At 41.9% G+C, this 25,268-nt stretch overlaps 1 protein-coding gene across 1 annotated transcript in view; it reads right to left on the bottom strand.

Annotated features, from left to right (window-relative positions):
- Positions 1–406: 406 nt before the first annotated feature.
- The window catches only part of LOC124273245 (phospholipase D1-like), a 39,490-nt gene continuing 14,628 nt past the window's right edge, over positions 407–25,268 (bottom strand). The window contains exons 5-27 of the mRNA XM_046708460.1: positions 22,877–22,982; positions 20,515–20,580; positions 13,748–13,903; positions 12,998–13,162; positions 12,767–12,915; positions 12,299–12,382; positions 11,692–11,773; positions 11,407–11,520; positions 10,794–10,933; positions 10,384–10,489; positions 10,130–10,140; positions 9,530–10,016; positions 9,344–9,375; positions 8,944–9,104; positions 8,416–8,534; positions 7,860–7,970; positions 5,324–5,434; positions 4,644–4,735; positions 3,962–4,125; positions 3,481–3,548; positions 2,534–2,757; positions 1,439–1,553; positions 407–767 (exon numbers count right to left, since the gene is read on the bottom strand). Coding sequence (XP_046564416.1) covers positions 543–767; positions 1,439–1,553; positions 2,534–2,757; positions 3,481–3,548; positions 3,962–4,125; positions 4,644–4,735; positions 5,324–5,434; positions 7,860–7,970; positions 8,416–8,534; positions 8,944–9,104; positions 9,344–9,375; positions 9,530–10,016; positions 10,130–10,140; positions 10,384–10,489; positions 10,794–10,933; positions 11,407–11,520; positions 11,692–11,773; positions 12,299–12,382; positions 12,767–12,915; positions 12,998–13,162; positions 13,748–13,903; positions 20,515–20,580; positions 22,877–22,982 — 3,088 coding nt within the window. The 3' untranslated portion in view covers positions 407–542. The remainder of the gene's footprint in view (positions 768–1,438; positions 1,554–2,533; positions 2,758–3,480; positions 3,549–3,961; positions 4,126–4,643; positions 4,736–5,323; positions 5,435–7,859; positions 7,971–8,415; positions 8,535–8,943; positions 9,105–9,343; positions 9,376–9,529; positions 10,017–10,129; positions 10,141–10,383; positions 10,490–10,793; positions 10,934–11,406; positions 11,521–11,691; positions 11,774–12,298; positions 12,383–12,766; positions 12,916–12,997; positions 13,163–13,747; positions 13,904–20,514; positions 20,581–22,876; positions 22,983–25,268) is intronic.

Raw genomic sequence — 25,268 nt, 5'->3', positions numbered from 1 at the left:
TAAAAGATCCAGCTTGTGAGGGGCTCACACTGACAATATCTGAGACCAATCTGTGTGATGGCTCTGTGACTAATGTCATCATAACTAAAATGATTTTACCCCAATTATTATGCTTATTAAAGTTATATTAGTCGCCACCCACATCAGTTAAACAGCTGTGGCTAATGACAAGCTATTAACATTAGCAGAATATGGTGTTTGCCAGCAAATACCAGATGACTAAGTTCTGTTGTGTTATGAAGGCAGTCAGAAGCAGCCAATGTTACCAAGATCCACGATGTCTACCCATCTGTGGGAACAAACCCATGACTCTTGGGTCTCCCCAAGATGAACAGCAATCTCTTGACTTCCTCATATATGTATACTGTAGACAAGCTGTGAGATCACAAGCAGCCATGGTGCACAGCAACCTGTTACCAAGCTGACACTGTCACCACTGGCCATCCACCACGCCCTCCGTCTTCTGCATGTCACAAAGTTGTCCTAGCAAGTGCCAATGACCGATGACACTTGCTCCATCATCTATCCTGCTGTTTCCTGCATCATGTCCACAGATAAGAAGGCAAAATGGCCTCCTTTGTTCCCACTTTCGGTGCCAGGTTTTCATACTTCAGAAAGTTCAGTGGCATGAGGACAACATAACCTTTGACCTTCTTTAGCATTTCCTCAGCTTCTGATTGGTTGGTTTCTACAAGAGGTTTCTCAGCCTGGAATTTCTTGAGGTCTGTCAAGCTGTGGACACTGTCGCATGGAATGCAGTTGAACACCTGAAATAGGAGGAGTCCACGTTCAAACACTCACACCATGGATTGTATCTATCTATGAGAATTGTTGAAACCCATTTACTTGTAAACGAAGAAAAGACATCTTAACATTCGACATTCAACAATGAACAGCCTTTGTCCTGCTTCCACAAAGTGAACCTACCTTGTCATTAGGGGTGGGTATTGCAGAGAATTTTCATATTGCGATATATTGCCATGCGAAAGCATATATTGCGATATGTATTGCAATATATTGCAAGAAGTTCTTTTTTAACAAAAAACCCTACTTATAATCGAATTAATGCTTGATTTATAAAGCAAAAACACAAAAAATGACTATGCTTCATTAAGCTTTAATAAAAATATAAACAATAGTTGCCACAAATAAAAAAGGAAAGGAAGAATTAAAAAAACGGAAACATCTGAAGATTTCCGAGTTTTCCGAAGTTTTCCAAATGCATGTCAAAATACCGGTTTCCGATCAGCATATCGCAATATGTATCGTTTTCATATCTGAACCGGTAAATACTGGTAAACCGGTTATATTGCGCAGCCCTACTTGTCCTACATCCACAAAGTGAACCCACCTTGTCCTACATCCATCAAGTGAACCCACCTTGTCCTACATCCATCAAGTGAACCCACCTTGTCCTACATCCATCAAGAGAACCTACCTTGTCATACATGGTGGTGTTGATGCTGGCCCTGTGGATCCATTCACCCTTGTAGAAGGAGTCCGAGACAATGTCATCCACCTCATAGCCAGCATCTCCCAGCCCCAGGTGCTCACTGCAGGATACAAAGTGCAGCTAGTTACTTCCTGGTTCAACCTTGTTGTTGGATACACAAGAACAGAATACAAAATAGCATATATTTCCCTACTTGGCATGGAATACACAGCTCATGACATGGTACAGGACACACCGGGACACTCATCTTCAGAGGGACTGCTCCTGAGGCAGGGGAGTGGTTCATATGTCATCTCAACTAGGCTACTACAAGTATGGGCAGATGCACTGCAGGCAAGTAATACACAAATAACATAATGAAACCTGCTATCTTTGTCGGGCCAGAATCAAGTCTTCCTGCATGGAAACAAGTCAAACAGTTCAATGTCAAAAAGGCCACGGCATTGCATCTCCTGTGGATATTATGTCAATGTGTTTGTACAAAGATGATTGAGCAATAACCACAAAAAGATTTCTAAAACATGTTGGTCCTAGACCCTTACTACTCTTGTGAAACCAGTGAGTATGGAAATAGTGCTGACTAAACCTAGGAACAATCAGTGTGAACTGGATTCGAACCCACTATGATAGATTACTGGCACACCCAGGGGACACAACTCCCCACAGCCAACTGAGCCTCCCATGCTGCCTCTACAACACTAGCAGTATAGAGATGCTAGAGCTAATGGCTGTGGCTATCATGACCAGGAAACATGTCCCACATTGTTCAAAGCTCCGGACACATTTCGAAAACATGGAAAAGCTACAACATCAATATTTTCCACAAGCTCCATAAGTCCTATGATGGCGGCATATAATCCCAAAATTTGGGCAGTGACACATCCAAGCAGTAAAATACTACCCCACTTATGACAGCTATAGTTTTGTTTTTCAAGATGAAACGAAAAAAAAAATATTCTCGTTAGATTTCAAGCAGTATTTAAATGGAATGATATGTCTGATTATTACTAATAAAGCTTAGTAGTACAAAACAATGACTTCAAGAAACTCCACCTATGATATCAACCAGATGTGACTTACTTGAACAGGGTCCTTCTGAGGGAGGAGGCAAACTTGCCCGCCATGTGCTTCCGATCCCCAAACGAGATCTCGAACTTGTTCTTTGGGAGGTCCTCCACCATCACTGCCATCTCGCTGTCCCTCTTTCCCAGCATGCTCCTGTCGTTGATGTTGGCTGAGCCGATGATGACAGTGTCGTCATCAACGATCATCAGCTTACTGTGTACATACACGAGCTCAGTGATCTGTAAGAAGGGAAACGCTGTACACATACACAAGCTCAGTGATCTGTAAGAAGGGAAGCACTGTACACAAGCAGGAAACACACCTCACCGTGTGCCGACCAGATTAGGAGCATTCCTGCACATCCTGCTGATTAGAACTTGTGACATACCATTATATATAATCCCTATTCTAAATGCATATGACAAGTACTGTAAACTTATCCATGTTAATACCACATTCCAGAAGCTTCACAACCCTACATCAGCTGAGTGAGTTTATTTTTACACCGCATTCACCAATATTCCAGCTATATGGCGCCGGTCAAGTAGGGACCCGACAGTCCAGTGATCAACAACATGAGCACATAATCTGAATAACTCCATGGCTTCCCATAGCAACTGTGGCACTACTAACAAGACATAGGTCTGGGAATGCTTGGAACTAGAGAGTGTAGGGATATGAATTATTGAGGTCCCAAACCTCTATATATTGAATCAAAGGCATCGTGTGCCAGACAAACATTTCAGGGCATCCACTGGATGAGGCATCAGGAATACCACGAACCAGGCTTGGCATTAACATACAACAATGGCAATGGCACCCTTGTATGGCAAACCAGGAAGGTGTATCACCAAAGAAACTTTCTGTCCTGATTTAAATGTTAATCTAAGCAGTGACAAGCCCTCTACTAGTCCCTGAGGTCCTGGACCAGATCTAACACTCAGTAGGATGTGTCGACTTACTCGTTTACCGTTGAGCTCGTCATGGGTTCGCAGCCCATTGAAGATGATATACTGCATAGGGTCAGGCACTGAAACAGGAACATCTTAGTTTAACATTCTATATCACAGGCAAATTTGTTGGATGGGTAGAGGTTTCAGAAATATCTTGAAATTTTAGAATTACAAATAAAACACAAATGTAATGATTTTCAGAAGTTGCATAAATTCAATCAGGTAGACTTTGTTCAATTACTCTAAATCTGTGGCAGGTTCATTGTTAAAAAAAGAATGAAAAGGTCCACTGTATGTTCCAGCCATGAAGTAAATCTGGATGCACACATGATGTAACAAAGAGCAAGAAACTTGCACCTGACATTGACCCATTTCATCTCACTTGGTATCAAACTGTGATGAGAAACTATGTTACTTGTTGCATACACACTACGTAAGAAAACAAATTCTGATTGTATCAGCTGCTAATACAGCCAGACAACCTTCCTACCTTCTTTGCTGAGTTTCTCTATGAGAGAGTTGCCTCCCCTGCATATAGATGAGTAGTTCCAGTGAGTGACAGCTTGCAGGGCAGTGCCCCCTGGTGTTCCAAACTCTCCCTCGAAGGCTGGCAGTAACGGCATCATCACATACACGCGGAACATCTCCCCCGCCCTGACAACAAAAACACACGTAGCACACACCACAACACTAGTGCTACGTCACATCTACAAAACTAACAACCCATGAAGGTCCGGGTTAGAATATTGATCTTCAGTAACCCATGCTTGTCGTAAGAGGCGACTAACGGGATCGGGTGGTCAGGCTCGCTGACTTGGTTGACACATGTCATCAGTTCCCAACTGCGCAGATGGATGCTCATGCTGTTGATCACTGGATTGTCTGATCCAGATTTGATTATTTACAGACTGCCGCCATATAGCTGGAATATTGCTGAGTGTGGCGTAAAACCTCACTCACTCACTAGAAAAACTAACAAATCATAACAATGTAACAACATTAACATAAGAAGTTGTTTGTCATCGTCTCTGAATTGTGTAGATCGATACTCATGATGTTAATCACTGGATTGTCTGGTCCAGACTCGATTATTTACAGACCTCCATCATATAACTGGCATATCATTAAGTGCAGCCAAAACAATAAACAAACAAAACTAGACTCTCTATTACCGATAGGCACGGAGTATCCGCTTGTACAGCGCGTTTCCCACATCATTGGACACTGAGGATGAGTTGTCTATTTGTGTTATGAAGAACTGGTTCTGCAAGTACAGGTTCATCATTTAGTTAAAGCTATGAAATGTTTTTTTCAAGCAAAATATCAAACATATGCTTCACTGTGTAGAATATAAATCTTGTCTATTAGTAAACACAAAAGTCAGCATCAGCCACTACTCTAGACATGCTGCACCACTGCCGCCTAATGAAAGTGTGAGATTATGTCTTTCAGAAAGAGGTTCAAAGTAACAAATGTTATATTTGCGATTACATTTTCACAGTAGATGACAAATTCTTGTACTTTTTGGGGTTGATTCTCGTCTGCAATTCGTACCTACACTGTCGGAACGAGGCACTAATCAGTAGCGCACAACACTTGTTACAGTGTATGGCATTGGCCATAGAGGATCTAGTACACACGGCTCCGAGACACACGAGGAGCAAGGATTTTTCATGAATGTTACCTTGTATACTCCTGTACACAAATTTGTCATTACAAGATGAAATAATCTGATATAATAGTGCTTTGGCAAAATGAGACAGATCTTGAGTTTTGACGGAGTATGATGCACACCCCATCCCCACCCCTCACCACTGCTGACAGACAGACCGTGCAGTACACAAGGACATACCTCGATGTATATGTAGTGTTTGGAGTTCTCTATACAGTGGATGTAGGCTTCTTGGATGGAGTTCTCTATCGCTTCAATCCCTGCTGACCAGCCTGATGTGCTCCGTAGTATCTGCAGACAGTCACAACAAGTATGATATAGTGGAGCTGTAGGTTAGGTCCACAAGTATGAATATAGATGCTCAAGTCATGGTTGAGTAACATCAGGTTATATAGAGAATCTCACCCAAGTGTCTTCTGATATGAAATATATCAACACGAGTTTGATTAAAGTTACAAATATCCAAAGTTTGCAGAGGATATTTTTACTTTAATCATCAAATATTGATATATTTGGTATCAGAAGACACGAAGATGTGAATTTTATTATCATCAAAATCATTCTTCATCAGTTATCAGTAAAAAAACGAATTTATCTGAACACAAAACTGACAATAGGCTTCTTCAGCAGTGATCTCAGTGAGGACATAGATTTATGACATCATACCATTGTGATGTCATCAACTTTGTGATGACATAGCATTGTCAGTTGTGTTCATATTGATGTCAAAGCAGTGTGAGGTCATTAACTGATGATGCAATAGCATTATGACAGTTCAATTGTTGCAATATCTATAATGTAGATATCGCTTGATCTCACATCTGCTGTGGGAGTCAGTTTTGGATGATAAATATCCTTATGGCAGCACTTTTCAGGACTTGGCACCTGTCTGCCTGAACATTTAGCCATTTGGAGGTAAATGTCATTGAATGGAGTTGGGAAAAAAACCCTGGTCACTCAAAAATAACATCAGCAAACACATTTACTATAATTCATATCACCCTAAATAGGTCTCCAAGTATATTTACAATGACAACAAAGGAAGCTATGTTTCTATAGCCACATACAGGACAGAGTTAAACCCTTTGTGTTGATACCTGTTGTTTAATGTTGTGAAATCTTGGGATGAACCAGCATTAGAACCAGTAAAGGACATCAAGCACTGAGGCAGTCAACTATCAGTGCTGCACATGGGTTTTGACATTAATGATGATCTAACTTTGACTCACCTGTGTTTTTACATTAAAGGTAATCTTCCTGTGACTCACCTATGTTTTGACATTAAAGGTGATGTTCTAGTCACTCACCTGTGTTTTGACATTAAAGGTGATGTTCTAGTGACTCACCTGTGTTTTGACATTATATGTAATCTACCTGTGACTCACCTGTGTTTTGACATTAAAGGTAATCTTCCTGTGACTCACCTGTGTTTTGACATTAAAGGTGATCTCCAGTGACTCACCTGTGTTTTAACCACTAAAGGTAATCTTCCTGTGACTCACCTGTGTTTTGGCATTAAAGGTGATCTCCAGTGACTCACCTGTGTTTTAACATTAAAGGTAATCTTCCTGTGACTCACCTGTGTTTTAACATTAAAGGTGATCTCCAGTGACTCGCCTGTGTTTTAACATTAAAGGTAATCTTCCTGTGACTCACCTGTGTTTTGACATTAAAGGTGATCTCCAGTGACTCACCTGTGTTTTAACATTAAAGGTAATCTTCCTGTGACTCACCTGTGTTTTAACACTAAAGGTGATGTTCTAGTGACTCACCTGTGTTTTAACATTAAAGGTGATGTTCTAGTGACTCACCTGTGTTTTGACATTAAAGGTGATGTTCTAGTGACTCACCTGTGTTTTAACATTAAAGGTGATGTTATAGTGACTCACCTGTGTTTTGACATTAAAGGTGATGTTCTAGTGACTCACCTGTGTTTTGACATTAAAGGTGATGTTCTAGTCACTCACCTGTGTTTTGACATTAAAGGTGATGTTCTAGTGACTCACCTGTGTTTTGACATTATATGTAATCTACCTGTGACTCACCTGTGTTTTGACATTAAAGGTAATCTTCCTGTGACTCACCTGTGTTTTGACATTAAAGGTGATCTCCAGTGACTCACCTGTGTTTTTAACCACTAAAGGTAATCTTCCTGTGACTCACCTGTGTTTTGACATTAAAGGTGATCTCCAGTGACTCACCTGTGTTTTAACATTAAAGGTAATCTTCCTGTGACTCACCTGTGTTTGACATTAAAGGTGATCTCCAGTGACTCACCTGTGTTTTAACATTAAAAGGTAATCTTCCTGTGACTCACCTGTGTTTTAACATTAAAGGTGATCTCCAGTGACTCACCTGTGTTTTTTTAACATTAAAGGTAATCTTCCTGTGACTCACCTGTGTTTTGACATTAAAAGGTGATCTCCAGTGACTCACCTGTGTTTTAACATTAAAGGTAATCTTCCTGTGACTCACCTGTGTTTTAACACTAAAGGTGATGTTCTAGTGACTCACACCTGTGTTTTAACATTAAAGGTGATGTTCTGAAGTGACTCACCTGTGTTTTGACATTAAAGGTGATGTTCTGAGTGACTCACCTGTGTTTAACATTAAAGGTGATGTTATAGTGACTCACCTGTGTTTTGACATTAAAGGTGATGTTCTAGTGACTCACCTGTGTTTTGACATTAAAAGGTGATGTTCTTGTCCTACTCACCTGTGTTTTGACATTAAAGGTGATGTTCTTGATTGACTGAGGGATGTGACACTTGACATTGTTTTTTGGCAGAAGCAGAGGGAAATTGTTATTCTTCTTACATTTAGCCAGCTGAAACAGCAGAATCAAACAGTTATCATGGGCTGTATATAACTAGTTACAAGGTTTCATCCCTCACAATGGCCATGCCTCAACACAACCTGTTGTCCCAAATGGCCGAGAGCTATAAAAACAACTTCAGTCAGGGCAGGTGCATGCAGCCACAAATCACCCAAACATCACTGTGGTAGTGCAATAACCTTGAACAAACCATCAAACCCAATGTCATTACCTCATATATGACATCTTGATTAAAGAGTGATTGAGTGATTTACTGAAGTAATATTACAGATCATGACATCAAGAATAGACTTCACATGTTGCAACCATATGAACAGTCACACCTGACACACCTTGGGCATAGCATAATTGAAGTCCAAGTATCATATTGAGGAAGCACTTCTATTACATTGCAAAACAAAACAGATGACATATTCTGCATCACTGTTCTAAATACCTTTGTAAAATTCCACCTGGCAATAAAATGCCTAGCTATATCCCGGGCGCCCTTCCCGTACACAACAGCGCCGATGTCGTGCCACGGCATGCGAGGGGTGACGTTGCGGTCAATGAAATCTAGAAAACAGAAGAAATTGTGTGGCAGATGAATGAGGTCCTGTTGAGGTCCTATCAAGAAAATGAAAGTTCACAAGTGCTATAAATATAAACTGATGATGTCCCAGAACTAAGACAGGTCAGGAGTGAGTGAGTGAGTTTAGTTTTACGCCACACTCAGCAGTATTCGAGCTATATGGCGGCGGTCTGTAAGACAGGTCAGGAGTGAGTGAGTGAGTGAGTGAGTTTAGTTTTACGCCGCACTCAGCAATATTCCAGCTATATGGTGGCGGCCTGTAAGACAGATCAGGAAGTAGTCATCAGCAAGGGTGATGTGTTCCAGTATAGATGCTCATACATTATTTGCCTCATGCCTGTATTCATCATCAGAAGGACCCTTACAACACTGCAAACCTGTTAATCTCCTCACCTGCATATGGGGAGTGGAGTTCCACAAAGTCCTTATGGATGAAGTTGACGTAGTCCTTCCCGATCCACAGCCTGGACGACCCTTGGAGTCCTTTCTCTGCTATGTCCTGCTCACTCTTCGTCCTCTGGATGTCAGGCGGCAGCTCCATGCGAAGGTCAAAGCTGGAGTGAACAAGGTCAGGCTGTTACAGTGGAATGTCACTCAGCATCCAGAAGGTTCATGCCGCTTTGATTCTTATCTCAGTTACAGAAGTGTATCAGTGAAGGTGGAAACAGCTCTGTCAGGTCATTCAGAATGTGTAGTAGATATGTAACACTACGAACAAGACTTAATTAGCTGAAAGAAGAATTCACTTTGAGCAAAGTTTGCAATTCTTCTTGTACTACATAAATCCACCTACCTTCCTGCTCTTTCACGAAATTTGCTCATAAGCTGAAAAAGAACAGACATAAGTATAAATTAACACCAATACAATATTGGAATTATCCTATACAGATTATTAAAACAGTTCTTTTTCCAAAAACAGTTGAGCATATATTTAAATTTCTCTTAATACACAATGAAATAAGATCAATAAAAAACTCACAAAATGTTTTCGCTTTTTCTTTGTATCGCCCATCAACAGCTCTCTGGGTATTCTTTCAGGGACTTGATTTTTTCGGACAACTGATTCAAACTTCTGCACATGAAACACCATCTTCCATCTTCTCCGAGCACTAGGGTTGCTGGTAGGGCTTCCAGGTGGTTCGTCCCTGTCATGTGAACTTCCCTTGTTGTTATTCTGTTCTGCTCCCATCAACTTGTGGACGGCTTTTAACCTGACTGCTGTACTGAGCATATCCGGGACATCAGTGCCAGTTTTCCCGATTGCTTTATCTTGAGCACTTCTCTGTTCGCCACTAATCAGTTCTGTCTCGGAATTATGAGATCTGTTGGAAGTGTCACTGCTGGCGCTATTTCTTTGTCTTGCATTAACATGCTGAACAGTTTCAGGCACTATAACATCTCCTGTATCCATGGCATAAGACTTTTTTAATTTCGCTGCACAGAGTTGCGTCCCTTGGTGAGTTTCACTAAAACATTAACAATCTTAGCCCTGCATCAATGATACGTTAAATGGATATGCCATGACGTCAGGTTCTCCATATTTCCTCATCTCCACCCTCAGGAAAAATAGGGCTTTCACTTATTGTGTAACTTTAACAATTTAATGAAACCATAAAAGTTGACTTATAATATTTTAAATGAATCAAATTCACTGACATGATGTGTAGCATCAACATATAATATGAAAAGTAACTATTTGTTTATACTTATACAGTGTCATTTTTCATTATTTGTTCCAAATGAATAATAGCAATAACGTCAGCAAAACAATATCAACAACAAAGATAATATTTTCTTTCAGCTCATTTGCCACACTTCTCATGAGCGGCTCACCTCTGTGGTATCTGTGACAGCCGACTCCTCCGGACGGATGCTGACGCAGGAGGCATTCACATCAGAGGAAGTCTGCATCAGATCTACTGAGCCAAGGTCCTTCAGTCTGAAACAGACATGTGAGTCTGTGAAATGATTCCTCTAAAGTCCAACACTCACAATAAACATTCAAGGACGTCTACGAAGTCTATGTGTTCCTTGTGTTACCTGCACACCATTTTGTTTTAGCATACCATGTTCAACAACTGAGTAAACATTGTACGATCTACATTCCATAAACAGGTAATAGAGCATAAGACATATCAGTAATTCGTAATAAGTTTAAACCTGGAAATCTATAAAAATTCAAGATGTTTCAGGACTTCTAAACAGTTTTCTAAGAAGCCAGCATGTCACGTGTCTTCACATACCTGTGTTTCTCATCATCCCAACGACCATAGCAGAGATCTATTCCTCCCAGGAAGGCCACTGATTGGTCAATGACCACCAACTTCTCGTGATGTGCCCACAACAATACACCGTTGGCGCCATGATCAGGATGGCGTAGAACCTACCAACATGCCATGCTGTGGTGTAACTGTGTCACAAGTCTTTGTCATTTACACCATAGGACCTTTATATGGTTAGTAGCCAGAGACCTGTCTTATATATATATATATATATATATATATATATATATATATATATATATATACTTACTCGGATAATTATGCAATGACTGACAGATCTGATCATTAAAGAATGTCAGGTTTTAGTTATAAATTGTAAGCAATATTCTGCACCACTAAAGGGATATTCTAACCATCATCTAAAGTCCTATTGTGATAATGTTTTAATACAATTATGAAATTAGAATCCTTTAGAATCAAACTGTAATATGTCGATCATGATGGCCATTTCAAGTCACTGGAGTTGACTGATTGGGCTGGGTTTACAGATAGTGGGTTTATAGGTGGAGGGTTTACAGTTGGAGGGTGGACAGTTGTGTGGACAGTTGGAGTGTGGACAGGTGTGTGGACATACCCTGATGTTCTCTGTGTTCCTGTTCATGAGGATGTGTTTGCTGTATCTGCTGTTGATCTGCAGGGCCAGCTCCACTTCCTTGTACAGCAGAATGTACACCTTCACCCCCATCTCCTGCACAACAACAACAACCATGCTTAGTTTCACTCACCTGGTACCCACCATGATGTCGCTGCATCGGTACATGTGTTTAGAAACAGAGGAACCATACACATGGAAATATACTGAGGAGATATTACATGTTTAACATAGGAGATTTGCAGACACACTGCCCCTCTCACTCACTGCTTTCCTCTGCAGGATGACATCCAGCCTCCATTTGTCACCTTCTGACATCGGTCGCTTCATGTAGATCTCTGGACTCAACCTACAGAACAGATGTATAGACTCAACGTACAGAACAGACAGCAAGACACAACCTACAGAACAGACAGCAAGACTCAACCTACAGAACAGACAGCAAGACAATGTACAGAACAGACAGCAAGACAACGTACAGAACAGACAGCAAGACACAACCTACAGAACAGACAGCAAGACAGCTGGGTCTGGAACAGCAGGACAGACAACGTACAGAACAGACAGCAAGACTCAACATACAGAACAGACAGCAAGACTCAATGTACAGAACAGACAGCAAGACACAACCTACAGAACAGACAGCAAGACTCAACCTACAGAACAGATGTAGAGACTCAACGTACAGAACAGACTCAACCACAGGACAGACAGCAAGACAACGTACAGAACCAATAGTGAAACACACCAAGTCAGCTTGAAAAATTTATGTAACACGCAATATAGTTGATACTCCATTCAAGTAAACTTTTGTATTTGTTGAGTATTTGTGTAGGTTCACTGCTGATTCCTGACTCAAGCATCAGTAACTCACCACCAGTCAGCTATGAAGATCTCCTCCTTGGCCTTCTCTAGAGCATCGGCAACAGCTTCAAAGTAGGAGGATGCATCCACAAACCTGTCACAATCAATATCAATCTGCTGACATAGGTCTAACCAGTGAAGGTGTGTGTGGGGTGACATGTCTACATACTGCAGCTATATCATCAGATGACACCAGAATGGCATAAAAAGCACTGCAGCAAGTACACTCTAACTTCAGCGGCAATGAGCTAGAAGATCAATCATGTTGGACCTTCCATGGATTTGATGTACATGATAATCAATGATTCTTGACTTGTCATTAATGGCCCTTGGCAAAAGGGCAGATCTGAATGTTTCCGGAAATGCAGATTTAAAAGCTACCAATGCTAATGATTTTACATTTTTAACGATAGATCCATGTCCGATCTGTAGTTGTAATCAATCTGACAGTTGTCAGTGACATCCCAGACCATCTTACCATCTGGCATAGGAATCCTCCCTGAGAGGGGCGTAGGACTGGAAGCGGTTCACCTGGGTGCTAATCACGGGCTGTGGAAAAAGGCCCGGTCCTCCAGGCACTCCTTCCACCCGGGCTTTGCGGACGTCAACCACTTGATCAGTAGCTTCCTGGGGACAGACAGGAACTCATGCTGTAGTTTAGATGGGAACAAACAGATTGATACACAACTTAACTCCCAATGCATAACACCTGTATGTACCTGTTGAGATTCGAGATGAGAACGCCATGCGGGGCACCTGTTGATGCCATCCCACACTGAACGTTGAACTCTGAGTCCATCAACATGACATCACTGACGGCGCCATCTTCAGGTCGGATGTAGGCCACGAAATTGTCCTTGATCACAAGCCACCTGAAACACAGTGAGTGAGTGAGTGAGACACGCATCTTAACAACCATAGAAAACTCTCAACTAGGCGGATTAATGAATACATAATGCTGTTTAGAAATGGTCAAATGTAACCTGTCATATCTGGGATCACACTTTCTCAGTAAAGTACATTTTCTAGTGCTTTTGTTAGGTTGAATCTCATCTGGATATCGAACCCACACCCCCAGAGTCAGGCACCTAATCACCAGGACACGAGGTCAACCATCTAACCCACTAAGCCTCTACAAATATGGAAGTCGGACATCTGGTAGTCTAGATCATGTACTCTTTGTGTACCCCTCTGACAAGTGTAAAGTGTCACTGCTCCCATGACTGAAAGCTATGAATACACAATGCCACTTAGAAAAGAGTCTGGGTTCAAATCCCGAATGGGACTCAACCGAACAGTTGATGAAATCTGTCAGATAATCACCATGGTCTTTAGTAGTAATAACCAAATACAGAATTTTTAGGTTGGCAATATTGAGGAGGAAGGAAGCATTTTATCTAAATACATCTTAATCATAAATTTGATTTCTTTCACTCAAAATGACAGGATCATGGAATGATCTATTCCAAGTCCCGGCCAGGTGGACTTTGCTGAGGCAACCACAACAACCAATGTTAATCCTACGCCCGCCGGAACACTTCTTGATCAAACCCTCCTTCCCCTTGCGACCAAGCTTGTTGATGAAGGACAGAGGACTCACTTCAAAGAAACGCATCTGGAACAGAGAGGAACTAATCACATCTGCAGACTGGGTTAAACAGGGTCAGGAAAAGCCTGTCAAAATCTTTGAACAGCAGATTGAAACTGTATCTTAGTCGTGGATCACCTTAATACATAGAAAGACTTGTTGTTAGGAAAACATTCTACGTTCTGAAATAAACTTGTCTTGTTAAATTTATGAGTCTTTTTAAAATTTGTAAACAGGATAAAACACTAGAATTAATAGGTAATTTTTAGAGTAAAATTGATATTTTATACTTATCTGACTCATGCTCTTTTTTGCTTGTCTTCTTCTTCTTTAGAACATGGTGGAAACACTTGTATCTCCTTAATTGAAGCTCCTTCAATGTAAAATCACTAATTAGTACTCACCACGAGCTGCTCCCCTTTAATCCTTTTTTGGCGGAAAGGTGTGGCCACCCTACACCTCGTGCTTCACTCTCTCCTGATTTTGTGAGCCCAACACTTGAATTTCACGGGGAAATCCAAAGTGTTATGTGGGGAGGATGGGAGGAGCTGACCTCATGAGTCAGGATAAGTATAAAATATCAATTTTACCCTAAAAAATTACATATTTTCCTTATCCTGACTCATGCTCTTGCTTGTAGAATCCTACGGAACGGAGGAGGAGTAATAGAATACTTTGGATTTATAATTAGTGATTTTTGTATAAATATAACTGTAATAACCGGTATAGGAACTTCATGAAGGCATTGACTTAGGATATTTCCTGTATATAAACCATGGTTATATAATGCCATAAATGGGTATTACATTGATATATACTGAAAAACCATTACATATATTATATATATATATATAAGTGACTCTGATAGAGTCGCTGTACAACTAAACATAATGTCAATATATACTTAGGGGTGAATAACCTAAGGTAAATATATACATAGCTCTAGAACTCCTTAGAGTTATAAGCTAGCTAAATTATGTATATAATACATATTAAACTTGTGATGATAATATTTAACGCCTACGAGGGACTGTCAGCTGTTGAGCGAGGACCAAAGGGCCGAAATGGTGAATGCCAGAGACATCTTCTGTGGTGATGTCTCTCAGGTAGTGATTCGCAAACACCATGTTCGATTTCCAAAAGCATCCTTCCATAATTGTGTTCAAAGAACAGTTACCGTGCAGGGCGAGGGTGGAAGCCAGTGCCCTAATCTCATGCAGATTTGATGCTGTTGGTGGGTCCAAGCCTGCTGCCTTGTAGGCTGGCATGACAGTCCTTATCCAAATAGATATGGTAGTACGCAGACTTCTGTTTGATTCGTTGGCGATAAGGGATGAATAATCTTTGAGAAATCTTAAGCCTTGTTTTGGATCGACGTAAGTAAACTTTGAGAGCTCTGACTGGACACAGTGATAAGTCTTGTGTATCTTGTGATCCGAGAATCGAGGATAGCGCTGGTACATGGAATAACCTGTCTGGTTGACCTGGTAGTTGATTTTTGGCGATGAAATCCCATCTTAATCCCAGGTGCGCTATGTTTTGATTGTCATCAAACTGTATTCTCTCGTAATCCAGAGCGTGAATTTCAGATATTCTTGCTGCCGTGGCTAGAGATAGTAGAAATAGTGTTTTCTGTGAGAGAAATTCAAAGTTTGTCGATTCCAAAGGTTCATAGGCCTCACTAGTGAGGTGTAGTAACACTATATTCAGATCCCAAGCTGGGGTGTGGAACTTCCGCTTTTGGTCCTCCAATCGGAAAGCACGTAGTAAGGCCAGATTTTGTCAGCTTGACACCCGTTCTCATAGTGATCACAGAGCTAAGCGCGGCAAGATATGTTGATATCGTCGAACCTCTTAAATGTTTGTTTTGCCGCCCTGATAGAATATCCTCTCTTGTTTAAACACATTTGTATACAGTCCATACGTGAAGTTGGTAAACTTCTGGGTTACCGTGCACCTGTTTCCTGTGTGGATGTATTAACAGGTTTGAGCGCTTGGGTAGCTCTAATACTGGTTGACCGATTTCTTGAATTAGAATGGGAAACCATACTCTGGCTGGCCAGTAGGGCGCGACCAAAGTGAGTTGTAGACTCTGTGTTTGTTTGATTTTCTGTAATACTTGGGGTATTATTGCTGGCGGCGGAAACGCGTACGCGTTGAGGCCTTCCCATGATATACTTAGAGCGTCCGTTTCCCAAGCTTGTGGATCTGGGATTGGTGACACGAATGTCGGTAGCTGATTGTTGAATCTTGTGGCGAATAGATCTATTAGCGGCGCTGCTAACGGCTTGATTATCTGTGCAAATATTTCCGTATTGAGCATCCATTCTGTCGGTGATGGTAGATGAGGCCGAGAGAGCGCGTCTGCTAGTACATTTCTGGCTCCCGGAATGTGAACTGCTCTGATCTGTAGATTTAGATCGTGGGTTAGATCGAATAGTTGAAAGCTTAAGTTCAAAAGGTTCAGTGATCTCGTTGAGCCTTGCTTGTTCACGTAGAACGCCACTGTGGAATTGTCGGTATGAATCATAAGGTGCGCATTTTGTAGAAATGTGCTCCAATGTAGAATGGCGTTGATTACAGCTTTCATCTCTAGGATGTTTATATGGAGTTTGCTTTCTTGTTGGTTCCATAATCCCGATGTCGTCTGGTTGGCGAGATGAGCTCCCCAACCTTGAAGTGACGCGTCCACATATAGATGGGTTTTGAATTCCTGCTCTGCTAAACAAATCCCTTCGCAGACATTCGATTTCTTTGTCCACCATAGTAGATGAGGTCTGAGATGTTTCGGTAGACTGAATGGCTGTAAATCGTCGAGATGTGCATTGATGAAGACCTGTAAGGGACGTAACTGTAACCTGCCTCTGACTGTCATGTCTTGGGCTGATGTGAGGAGACCTAGGAGGCTCTGCCATTGTCGAAGTGGTATCGGAGAGAGTAGAGCTGGTGGAATGGTCTGTTGGATCTTGCTCCAACGGTCTTCGGGTACGACGATACAGTTGAGATTTGTGATAAATCGAATGCCTAGGAACTGTAGGTCTTGTGACGGTACTAGGTCCGACTTGAGTAAGTTTACTAACCATCCTAGCTGTGTTAGTAGCTTTATGGTGTAGTTTAACTGTAGTTTGAGATGCTGTGGATCTTGATCTACTTGTATCCCGTCGTCGAGGTAAAACGCACTGCGTAGCCCTTGATGATGAAGATAGGTGATAATCGGTTTCGTTATCCTCGTGAAAAGCCAGGGGGCTGATGATATTCCGAATGGGAGCACTTTCCACTGGTAATGTTGCCCGTCTAAAGTAAACCGTAGGTATTTCCTGGCTTTGGAGTGTATCGGGATGTGCAGGTAAGCGTCCTGTAGATCGATACTGCCCATGTAGTCCATGGGGCGAATCAACTGCCGTAACTGAGGTAAATGTATCATGTCTTGTATCAGTTCTTGTTGAAAAAGCTCATGTTGTAGATGAGTCTGTATTTTTCCTTGGAGTTTTTCTTGGGAACTAGGAAAACTGGGGAGTAGAAACCTGGTTCTATGTTGTCTTGGTCTAGTACTTCTATGGCCTGCTTTATTAGGAGTGATGTAACAGCCTCTCTTAACTTCGGTAGTTGTTGTGCCTGTAAGTCGAACTTGTGAGGGTTGACTGTCAGCGGAGGCTTGGCCTTTAGTGGGATACGAAATCCGTGACGAAGAATGTTGGAGACATAAGGGTCTTGTAACATTCCCCAGTTTTCCCAGTATAGTTGGAGGCGTCCACCCACTTGAGATGGTTGTACTGGAACGGCTGGGGGTGGAAGACTCCAGTCGTTCCGAACCTGTCTTTCAGCGTTTATAGTTGCGGGAACCTCTGGGTGTCCTGCCTCTTCCTGATCCTCCTCTATAGTTGCCGAATGGGCGACGAAAAGAATCTTTTCCTCTAGAGCTGGCTATCTTCCTGTCTCGTGCTCTCTGTAGGCCCGTGAATTTAGATCTTCCTGAGTATCTTTGTGAAGTCTGTCGAATGACGCTGGCTAGTGTGTCCATCGATTTAATCATAAGGACTTCTCTGGAATCCTTAGTGACTTCCTTGGGAAACTTTGTCTATTTCTCCGTTAAAGATGGATGTTGAAGACCACGGGGCTGTATACAGTGGGGCTGTAAAGTTCTCACCCCAGTTGCAGGAAGCGAGGAGGCCTTGACGACGAGCTAAGGTCAGTGCTGCTGAAATAGATGTAAGATGATCTGTTAGGAACTGCTGGTCTTTCTTTTGCATAAGTAAGGCAGAATAAATCATTCTATCATCCTCAGAAGTCGTATCACGAAATCTGGTGATAAGAGTCTCATTGATCGTTCTAGATCTATTTAAACCAAAAAACATACGTCTCGTCATGGTTTCTATCTGGACTAACTTGCGATCATCAATCTTGTAATTCTTGTACTTGACATCGTTGATCAACTTATAGTTCTCATCGATGTCTTGAGCTTTGAAGAAGGGGTCCATGTTATGCGTGGAGAACTTCTTGGCATGAAAGTTTGGTAGATGTGGTGTCTGAACTTTCGTGGCTTTGTGGAATGCTGCATCTAGATTCTGTGGGACTGCTGCAATCGGGTCGATCGGTGGTAGTGTGATAGCATCTGCATCGTCTTCTTTCATCAGATATGTCTGCGCCACATTGCCATTTTTTAGATGGTGATGAGAGATCTAGGTTATTGACCATCCAATACCGTATCTCAGCATCGGGAAATAACTCCTCCATCATCCTCTATACCATCATCATTGATGAGAGGTTGGTGCTGCTCTGGACTGCGTGCTTCTGTCTCTACGTCCGGCGATGCTTGTGCAGCTCTGTATGGTGACCTGTAAGGTGATCTACGTGGTGATGAACGAGGAGGAGATCGTCTCGGTGATCTACGTCTATGGGTTGATCTTCTCGGTGACCTGTGAGGAGAACGTTGATAGCTTCGCGAAGCTCTTGTGTAGTCCCTCGATGTCCTTCTAGATGATGATGATCTGGATTCAGCTGCCCTTCGCGAATGCCTTCGCGAAACTTCCTCTGCGTCCGGTCCGGGGGAATTACGATAAGACCTTGGCGAAGGCTTTCGTGATGTCTGATGGTCCGAGTCCACATCTTGGGATGAAAGTGACGAGGGTGATGATCTATCCCGCCTTCGCGAAGGCCTTCGCGAAGGCTGTACATCTAGGTCCTTCGTGGAGGTGGTCCGTGCCTTCCTTCGCGAAGGTGACATCGTCCTGGCTGCTACGTTGACAGGGGGTGCCTCTGGGGTGCTGTCTACGTTGGAGCCTTCGCAAAGGCTCGGTCCTTGCTTCTGCAGTCTATATCGGTCTTCCATCATCGTCATAATTTGCTGCATCAGGTCATCAGGGACGATGTCGTCTGAGCCTTCTCTGCGGTGTTAATGATGGGGTCCACAGCAATAACGTCTGACATCAGTGTAGAGGCATCAGGCTGCATGGAGATCTGTGCTGAAGTCACTGTCGCTGACACCGGTCGCTTCTTGTGCCGTATGTCGGGGATGATAATCGGCTGGTCATCGTAGAGGCCCATTTCTTCGGCTGGAACGATCTCGGCTGAGAAGGTTCTCGCTGTCTTCGTAGACTTCCCTTTGGATGTCGACGCTGCCCTGGGGGTACGAAGTCTGCGTTGAGAAGACGTCGAGGCCACTTGGACTTTAGCTGCGATGACGTTATGTCTGGGGAGGCCGGTCGCTTCTTAGAGGTGACGGACTGCGTCCCACGTCCCTCTTCCGATGGGGTCTCTAGCAGAACACCAGACGGTAGGGGGTCGATCGCCAGCAGCTGACTAGATGGAGTATCTGGAGTATCAGCCATATTTAGCCCTTGTTTGCGTGACCTATCTGCAGCACGTCTTAAGACGCAAAGATAATATTTATTAAATGCAGAATTAGATAAATTAATGCAATAACTGCAACGTGAATCAAACGCACACGGCGTAGAACAACTAGGGCATATTACATGCGGATCTGAGGCAGAAAAACGTAATCTACAAATAGTACAGATTTTCATCAACGTAATACTAGCTGAACAATCACGAATAACCGTGAATAAACAGTAGAAATACGATAAATAACCAATACAAATTACTGAAGGATACTAGCTATACCTTTATAGTAAACTATAAGAGGTAATAAACTAAGAAATATCAAAGGATATGTTGTGTAAGGAGACACAGGCGCTCTCACATCCTGCTCACTGGGCGAAGAAGGAGAGAGTGAAGCACGAGGTGTAGGGTGGCGACACCTTTCCCGCCAAAAGGGATTAAAGGGGAGCAACTCGTGGTGAGTACTAATTAGTGATTTTACATTGAAGGGAGCTTCAATTAAGGAGATACAAGTGTTTCCACTATGTTCGCAAGAAGAAGAAGACAAGCAAAAGAGCATGAGTCAGGATAAGGAAAAATAATAAGTCTGTATATATAAAGATCTTTTGTGTTAGTAGGTTTCAATCAGCACCCAGGAGCACAACTCAGCCAAGTTTATACTAAAAGCCATGATTCTTAGAATAGTATGAATTACTGCTTTTATCTCTAACACAAATCATGTCAGGCTAGGACAGATTAAAAACATTTTTTCCTGCTGCATGTATGTTGTTGTGAGCGTGAATGTCTGTGATGGTACTCACAGTCTCGGAGTGGTTCTTGAACGACTTGCACTTGAGGAGGCTGCACAGGTACTTCTCCAGCTGGGTCTGGAACAGCAGGACAGACAGTTACAGCAACTCCATCAACATGAGCAATGTAATATCAAATTTGTTTGCTCCCATCCGTTACCTCTCCTGACATACCTTACAAACCCTAAACAGGTCAGGTCAGGTAAACCCTGAAAAAAATCAACAAACAATGCAGGGTTGCTTCCAGCCAATCAGGTGTCAGCTCTCTCTCAGGTTTTGGGGATTTATTACAATATTACACTTTGGTAATCACCCCCGGTGTCAGTCATGACTCCTGGCACACCAATGGACTGACAGTAGTACTTCTGCCAATATTGTCGACGTCAGTGACATCATTCAGTGTATTAATGGAATAGAGTGAGTGAGTTAGGTTTTACGCCGCTTTTGCAATATTCCAGCAATATCATGGCGGGGGATACCAGAAAAGGGTTCACACAATGTAGCCATGTGGGGAATCGAACCCGGGTCTTCCGTGTGAAGAGTGAACGCCTTAACCACTTGGCTAGCCCACCACCCTCAATGGAATATAACTCCAAGTCTTTCATCAGCCAATCAGGAAACAGTCATCTATGGCCTGATTTCATCTGTTTTATTGAAAAATCAACACACAAAAACAGAATGGCATGCAGTAGATGCAGCCTATTTATTACAGTTTATTTTGGATGACCCAAAGATACCAGATTTGTCTTTCTGCTAGATTTACATTTTTAACAATTATCACTTAATGTTTGTTTGTCGCCGCACTCAGCAACTTTTCATCAATATGGTGGCGATCTGTAAATATCTGAATCTGGACAAGACAATACAGTGATCAATAATAATAATAATAATAGTGAATTTATATAGCGCATTAATCCATGCACAATGCATGCTCTAAGCGCACATATATGTGGGTATTAAGAGTAATTCTAGAAAGGCACTATTAAATAAGTAAGTCTTTAGCTCGGATTGGAAGGAGGCAAGAGATGAAGACTGTCTGAGATTGACTGGGAGATCGTTCCATTCCTTTGCTGCACTGAAAGCAAAGGAACGTTGTCCATAGTTCACAGATTTGACAGATGGAACTTGCAACAGGAGCTTGTTTTCTGACCGCAGTGATCGAGCTGGTTTGTACTCTGTGATCAAATCACACAGATATTGTGGAGCATCTTCAGACAGGCATCGATACACATGACACAAGATCTTATAGCTGATTCTCTGTCGGATGGGCAGCCAGTGTAAGTCATGTAAGATGGGGGGGTGATATGGTCGTACTTCCTGCAGCTGGAGACTATCCGAGCAGCTGTATTCTGGATGTGCTGTAGTTTGTTGGTAACAGACTTGGGTGCACCGGCAAGGAGGCTGTTACAGTAATCAATCCTAGATGTTACCAGGGTGAGAATCAGGATGATAAGTGATTCTTTGGTCAGGTACTTTCTGATGTTGCTGATATTCCTCAGTTGGAAAGAGCAAACTCGGGAGATGTGGCTGACATGTTGCTTCATGGACAGTTCTGAGTCCAAAACAACACCCAAGTTCTTCACAGAACGAGTGACATCAATACTTGAGCTTCCGATCTGAACTACGGTGAGACCTGACTGGGTACATCTTGCAGATGGGCCTATTAGCATGCACTCCGTCTTGTCGTCATTAAGCTTGAGTTTATTGATGTTCATCCATTCTTTTATCTGTGTACAGCAGTTGGTAACATCGGCAGAGGCTGCTTCTGCTATGGATGCTATTGGTCGAAATATTTTAATGAGCTGCGTATCATCAGCGTAGAGGTGTCTTGGCAGCTTGTGCTGGTCGATGACTTGACCCAATTCCTTGGTATAAAGAGTGAATAATATCGGGCCCAATACTGAACCTTGAGGCACACCGCAGTTTAGATGTACTGAATCTGAGAACTGTCCATCAATGTACACACACTGTGATCTCTGAGACAGATAGGAGCTAAACCAATTCAGTGCAGATCCTTGGACACCAAAATCGTCCTGAAGTCGCTGCAGCAGTCTTTGGTGGTCGATGGTGTCGAAAGCCGCGCTCAAGTCCAAGAGAACGAGCAGAGCAACATTCCCCGAGTCGATGGCACATCTCAGGTCATTGACGACAACAGCATGAGTATCAATTTATCACTTAATGAGATGTCCCCAAGAATTTCAAATGTGAAAATTATAAAGAAATCTGAAGAACTTTTCTGCAAGGGATCAGAGGACCATGATTGCAAGTGACCTCTGTGCTGTCATTATTTACGCACATTTGAAATCTTTCAGACATGAAACATTATACAAGCATTCCCTTCTTTCACTCCATGAGTTGGATGCTGTAACGTTACCATGCGGTCTTGGATGTTGTTTTCACTGACGAGGTAGTCAGGTCTGAGGGGGAAGCGGACGCTGACGCGGTGGTCCTGTTTCATAGTCTTGCGTCTTTCTCGATACCTGCAAGTGGGATTGTAGCTCTGTGTAAGTTGAGTCATGGCCAAACAACAAACAACATTCATTGTCTTTGGGAAAAATATTAATTTGATTTGAGATGAAAATCTTTTGTAGAATATTAAGTATTCTTATATTTAATATATCAATTTAAACTTTCTTATTTTAATCGTTATTTGTAAGAGAGTTCACGGACACATTTCCTCTCATTTTCAGACTGTGCAGGAATCCTGTCACCTGTGATGATGTACGAAGTGAGTTGTGTTTAATAATTCCTCTGTAAACCATGTCAGTGTTGTATCTGCCAGTGTGCAAGCAGTGTTTTGCGGTAGATAGTTTTGTCTGCCAGTTCAGCAGTGAGTGAGTGAGTGAGTGAGTGAGTGAGTCAGGTTTGACCCCCTGGAACCACGTCAGTATCAAGCTTGATGAACATATACTGGACAAAAATAGTTAGGGATATATGTAAATTTTGAAATTATGAATAATGATTTATTTATTCATTGACACACTGATAAAGTATCAATTATAAAAACATAAATATCCCTAAGTTATTTTGTCCAGTATAGTTTGGGATAGCTTGTTTTGTCTGCTAGATTAGCACTGGTGATATTAGATGATAATGGAATCAAACTTTGAAGTGTGACCTACATATGTGGTGACAGTGGTTACCATGGTAATATATCATGGATTGTATCTAATGTTATAGAAGCCTCACCACCCTGACCAACACATTCAAACAGAACTTGGTCATGTCGGAATATTCATGAAGTCCTCTACTCCATCACAAGATGGTGCCACGTGGACGACACAGGTGTCGTGGTGATGCATCAGAGCAAGGCTGCTGATACTATTTCCAAATGGTACATGACATACATATATATCAAACCCACCTAGCTTCTGGTCAAGCCTTACTGTGGAGATGGAGTGGGGTTGTGGTTGGGGTGGGTGGAAAATGTGGCAGGGTGGTAAGTGGGTGTAAGGGAGATGGGGTGGGGATGGGGCACTCTCCAGCCAGACATTCTGACTACTTCACCACAGAGGCAGTCTGACCAATCTGGGATAAGTGTAGGGTGTCAAATATCAAGTTTGTCTGACAAGTAATGTAAAGATGAATAGATGGCAAGCAGGAAGTGTAAAAGTAAATTGATAAAAGAGAAGAAAAACGGCCTGAGATAAATAAAAGTTGCTTAATGGGAATTGATCATCAAACAATGTCACAGATAATGAAAACTTCACCCTGATCAATATCATGACAAAATATGAAACTGAAAGATTGATATATATTTACAACAAATACAATATTTTTAAAATAACCAACATTCAAATATATTTCCCTGTTTTAGTACAAATGACACTGAAACTAAAACCATATTTATTTCCTCTGCCATGGATACTGAACTTTATACAGTGATACAAGTAGAGCTTACCAATATTGGGATAATACACCCCCCACCCCCAAACCATTCTGCCTGTTAAATCTTTCAATATTCTCATATTCAAAGATTGCACAAGAATCTCTGTACAACCTTATTTCTTGTTGAGATTACAAAACTTTATTGATGACCAACTTCTTTGTTTTGACAATGGTGACGTTTCGGTATAGATCCTTATACCGTTTTCATGCATGCTTGTTTTTGGATGCTTGAAAACGGTATAAGGATCTAGACTGAAATGTCGCCATTGTTAAAATAAAGAAGTTGGTCATCAATAAAGTCTTGTCATCTCTATACCACTAACTTCTAGAATGCCACTCAAACAAATCTTCTGTCTTGTTTTTCTTCACTAGTTCCAGCTAATTAATGGAGGGTACGATTGTCAGGTTTGACGAGGGTGGGTTGATATCGTTACCAGGTCAACCAGGTCTCAACATGTGTAGGGTCCTCGGTCTGATTGCATTAGCTAACGGTAGTTAACGAGTTGCAGGTAAGATTACAGGTGCAGATTATAAACAACCGCTCACCTAGTATAGGTGGTAAAGTTGAGTAAGGTAACTGATATTGGCAGCTTGGCAACACGCATGTACCGAGCAACAGTAGCAGAAGGTAAATGTCTCTCCTTACACTATAAGTGGCACAAATACAGTAACTGACTACTGAGTTTGGTTTCGCCAAATGAATCACTATATACAGATTTGGGTATTGTTCATGGCAGGTGTTGATGTATTAGACAGCAGATTCTTTGGACCACACTTTTTCAAGATGGCACAAAAGAATAAAGCACTCTAAATATTTTGTTAATATTGTACTTCCCAACTTCTAAAAGGAAACTCAAAGAAGCTAAAATGACACTGGA

Source organism: Haliotis rubra, unplaced genomic scaffold (assembly GCF_003918875.1).
Source record: "Haliotis rubra isolate DU_JTF1 unplaced genomic scaffold, ASM391887v1 Scf1786, whole genome shotgun sequence".
NCBI classification, from domain to species: Eukaryota; Metazoa; Mollusca; class Gastropoda; order Lepetellida; family Haliotidae; genus Haliotis; species Haliotis rubra.
Note: the sequence above shows the minus strand (reverse complement) of the source record. Positions and strands in the feature narration are given on the sequence as shown.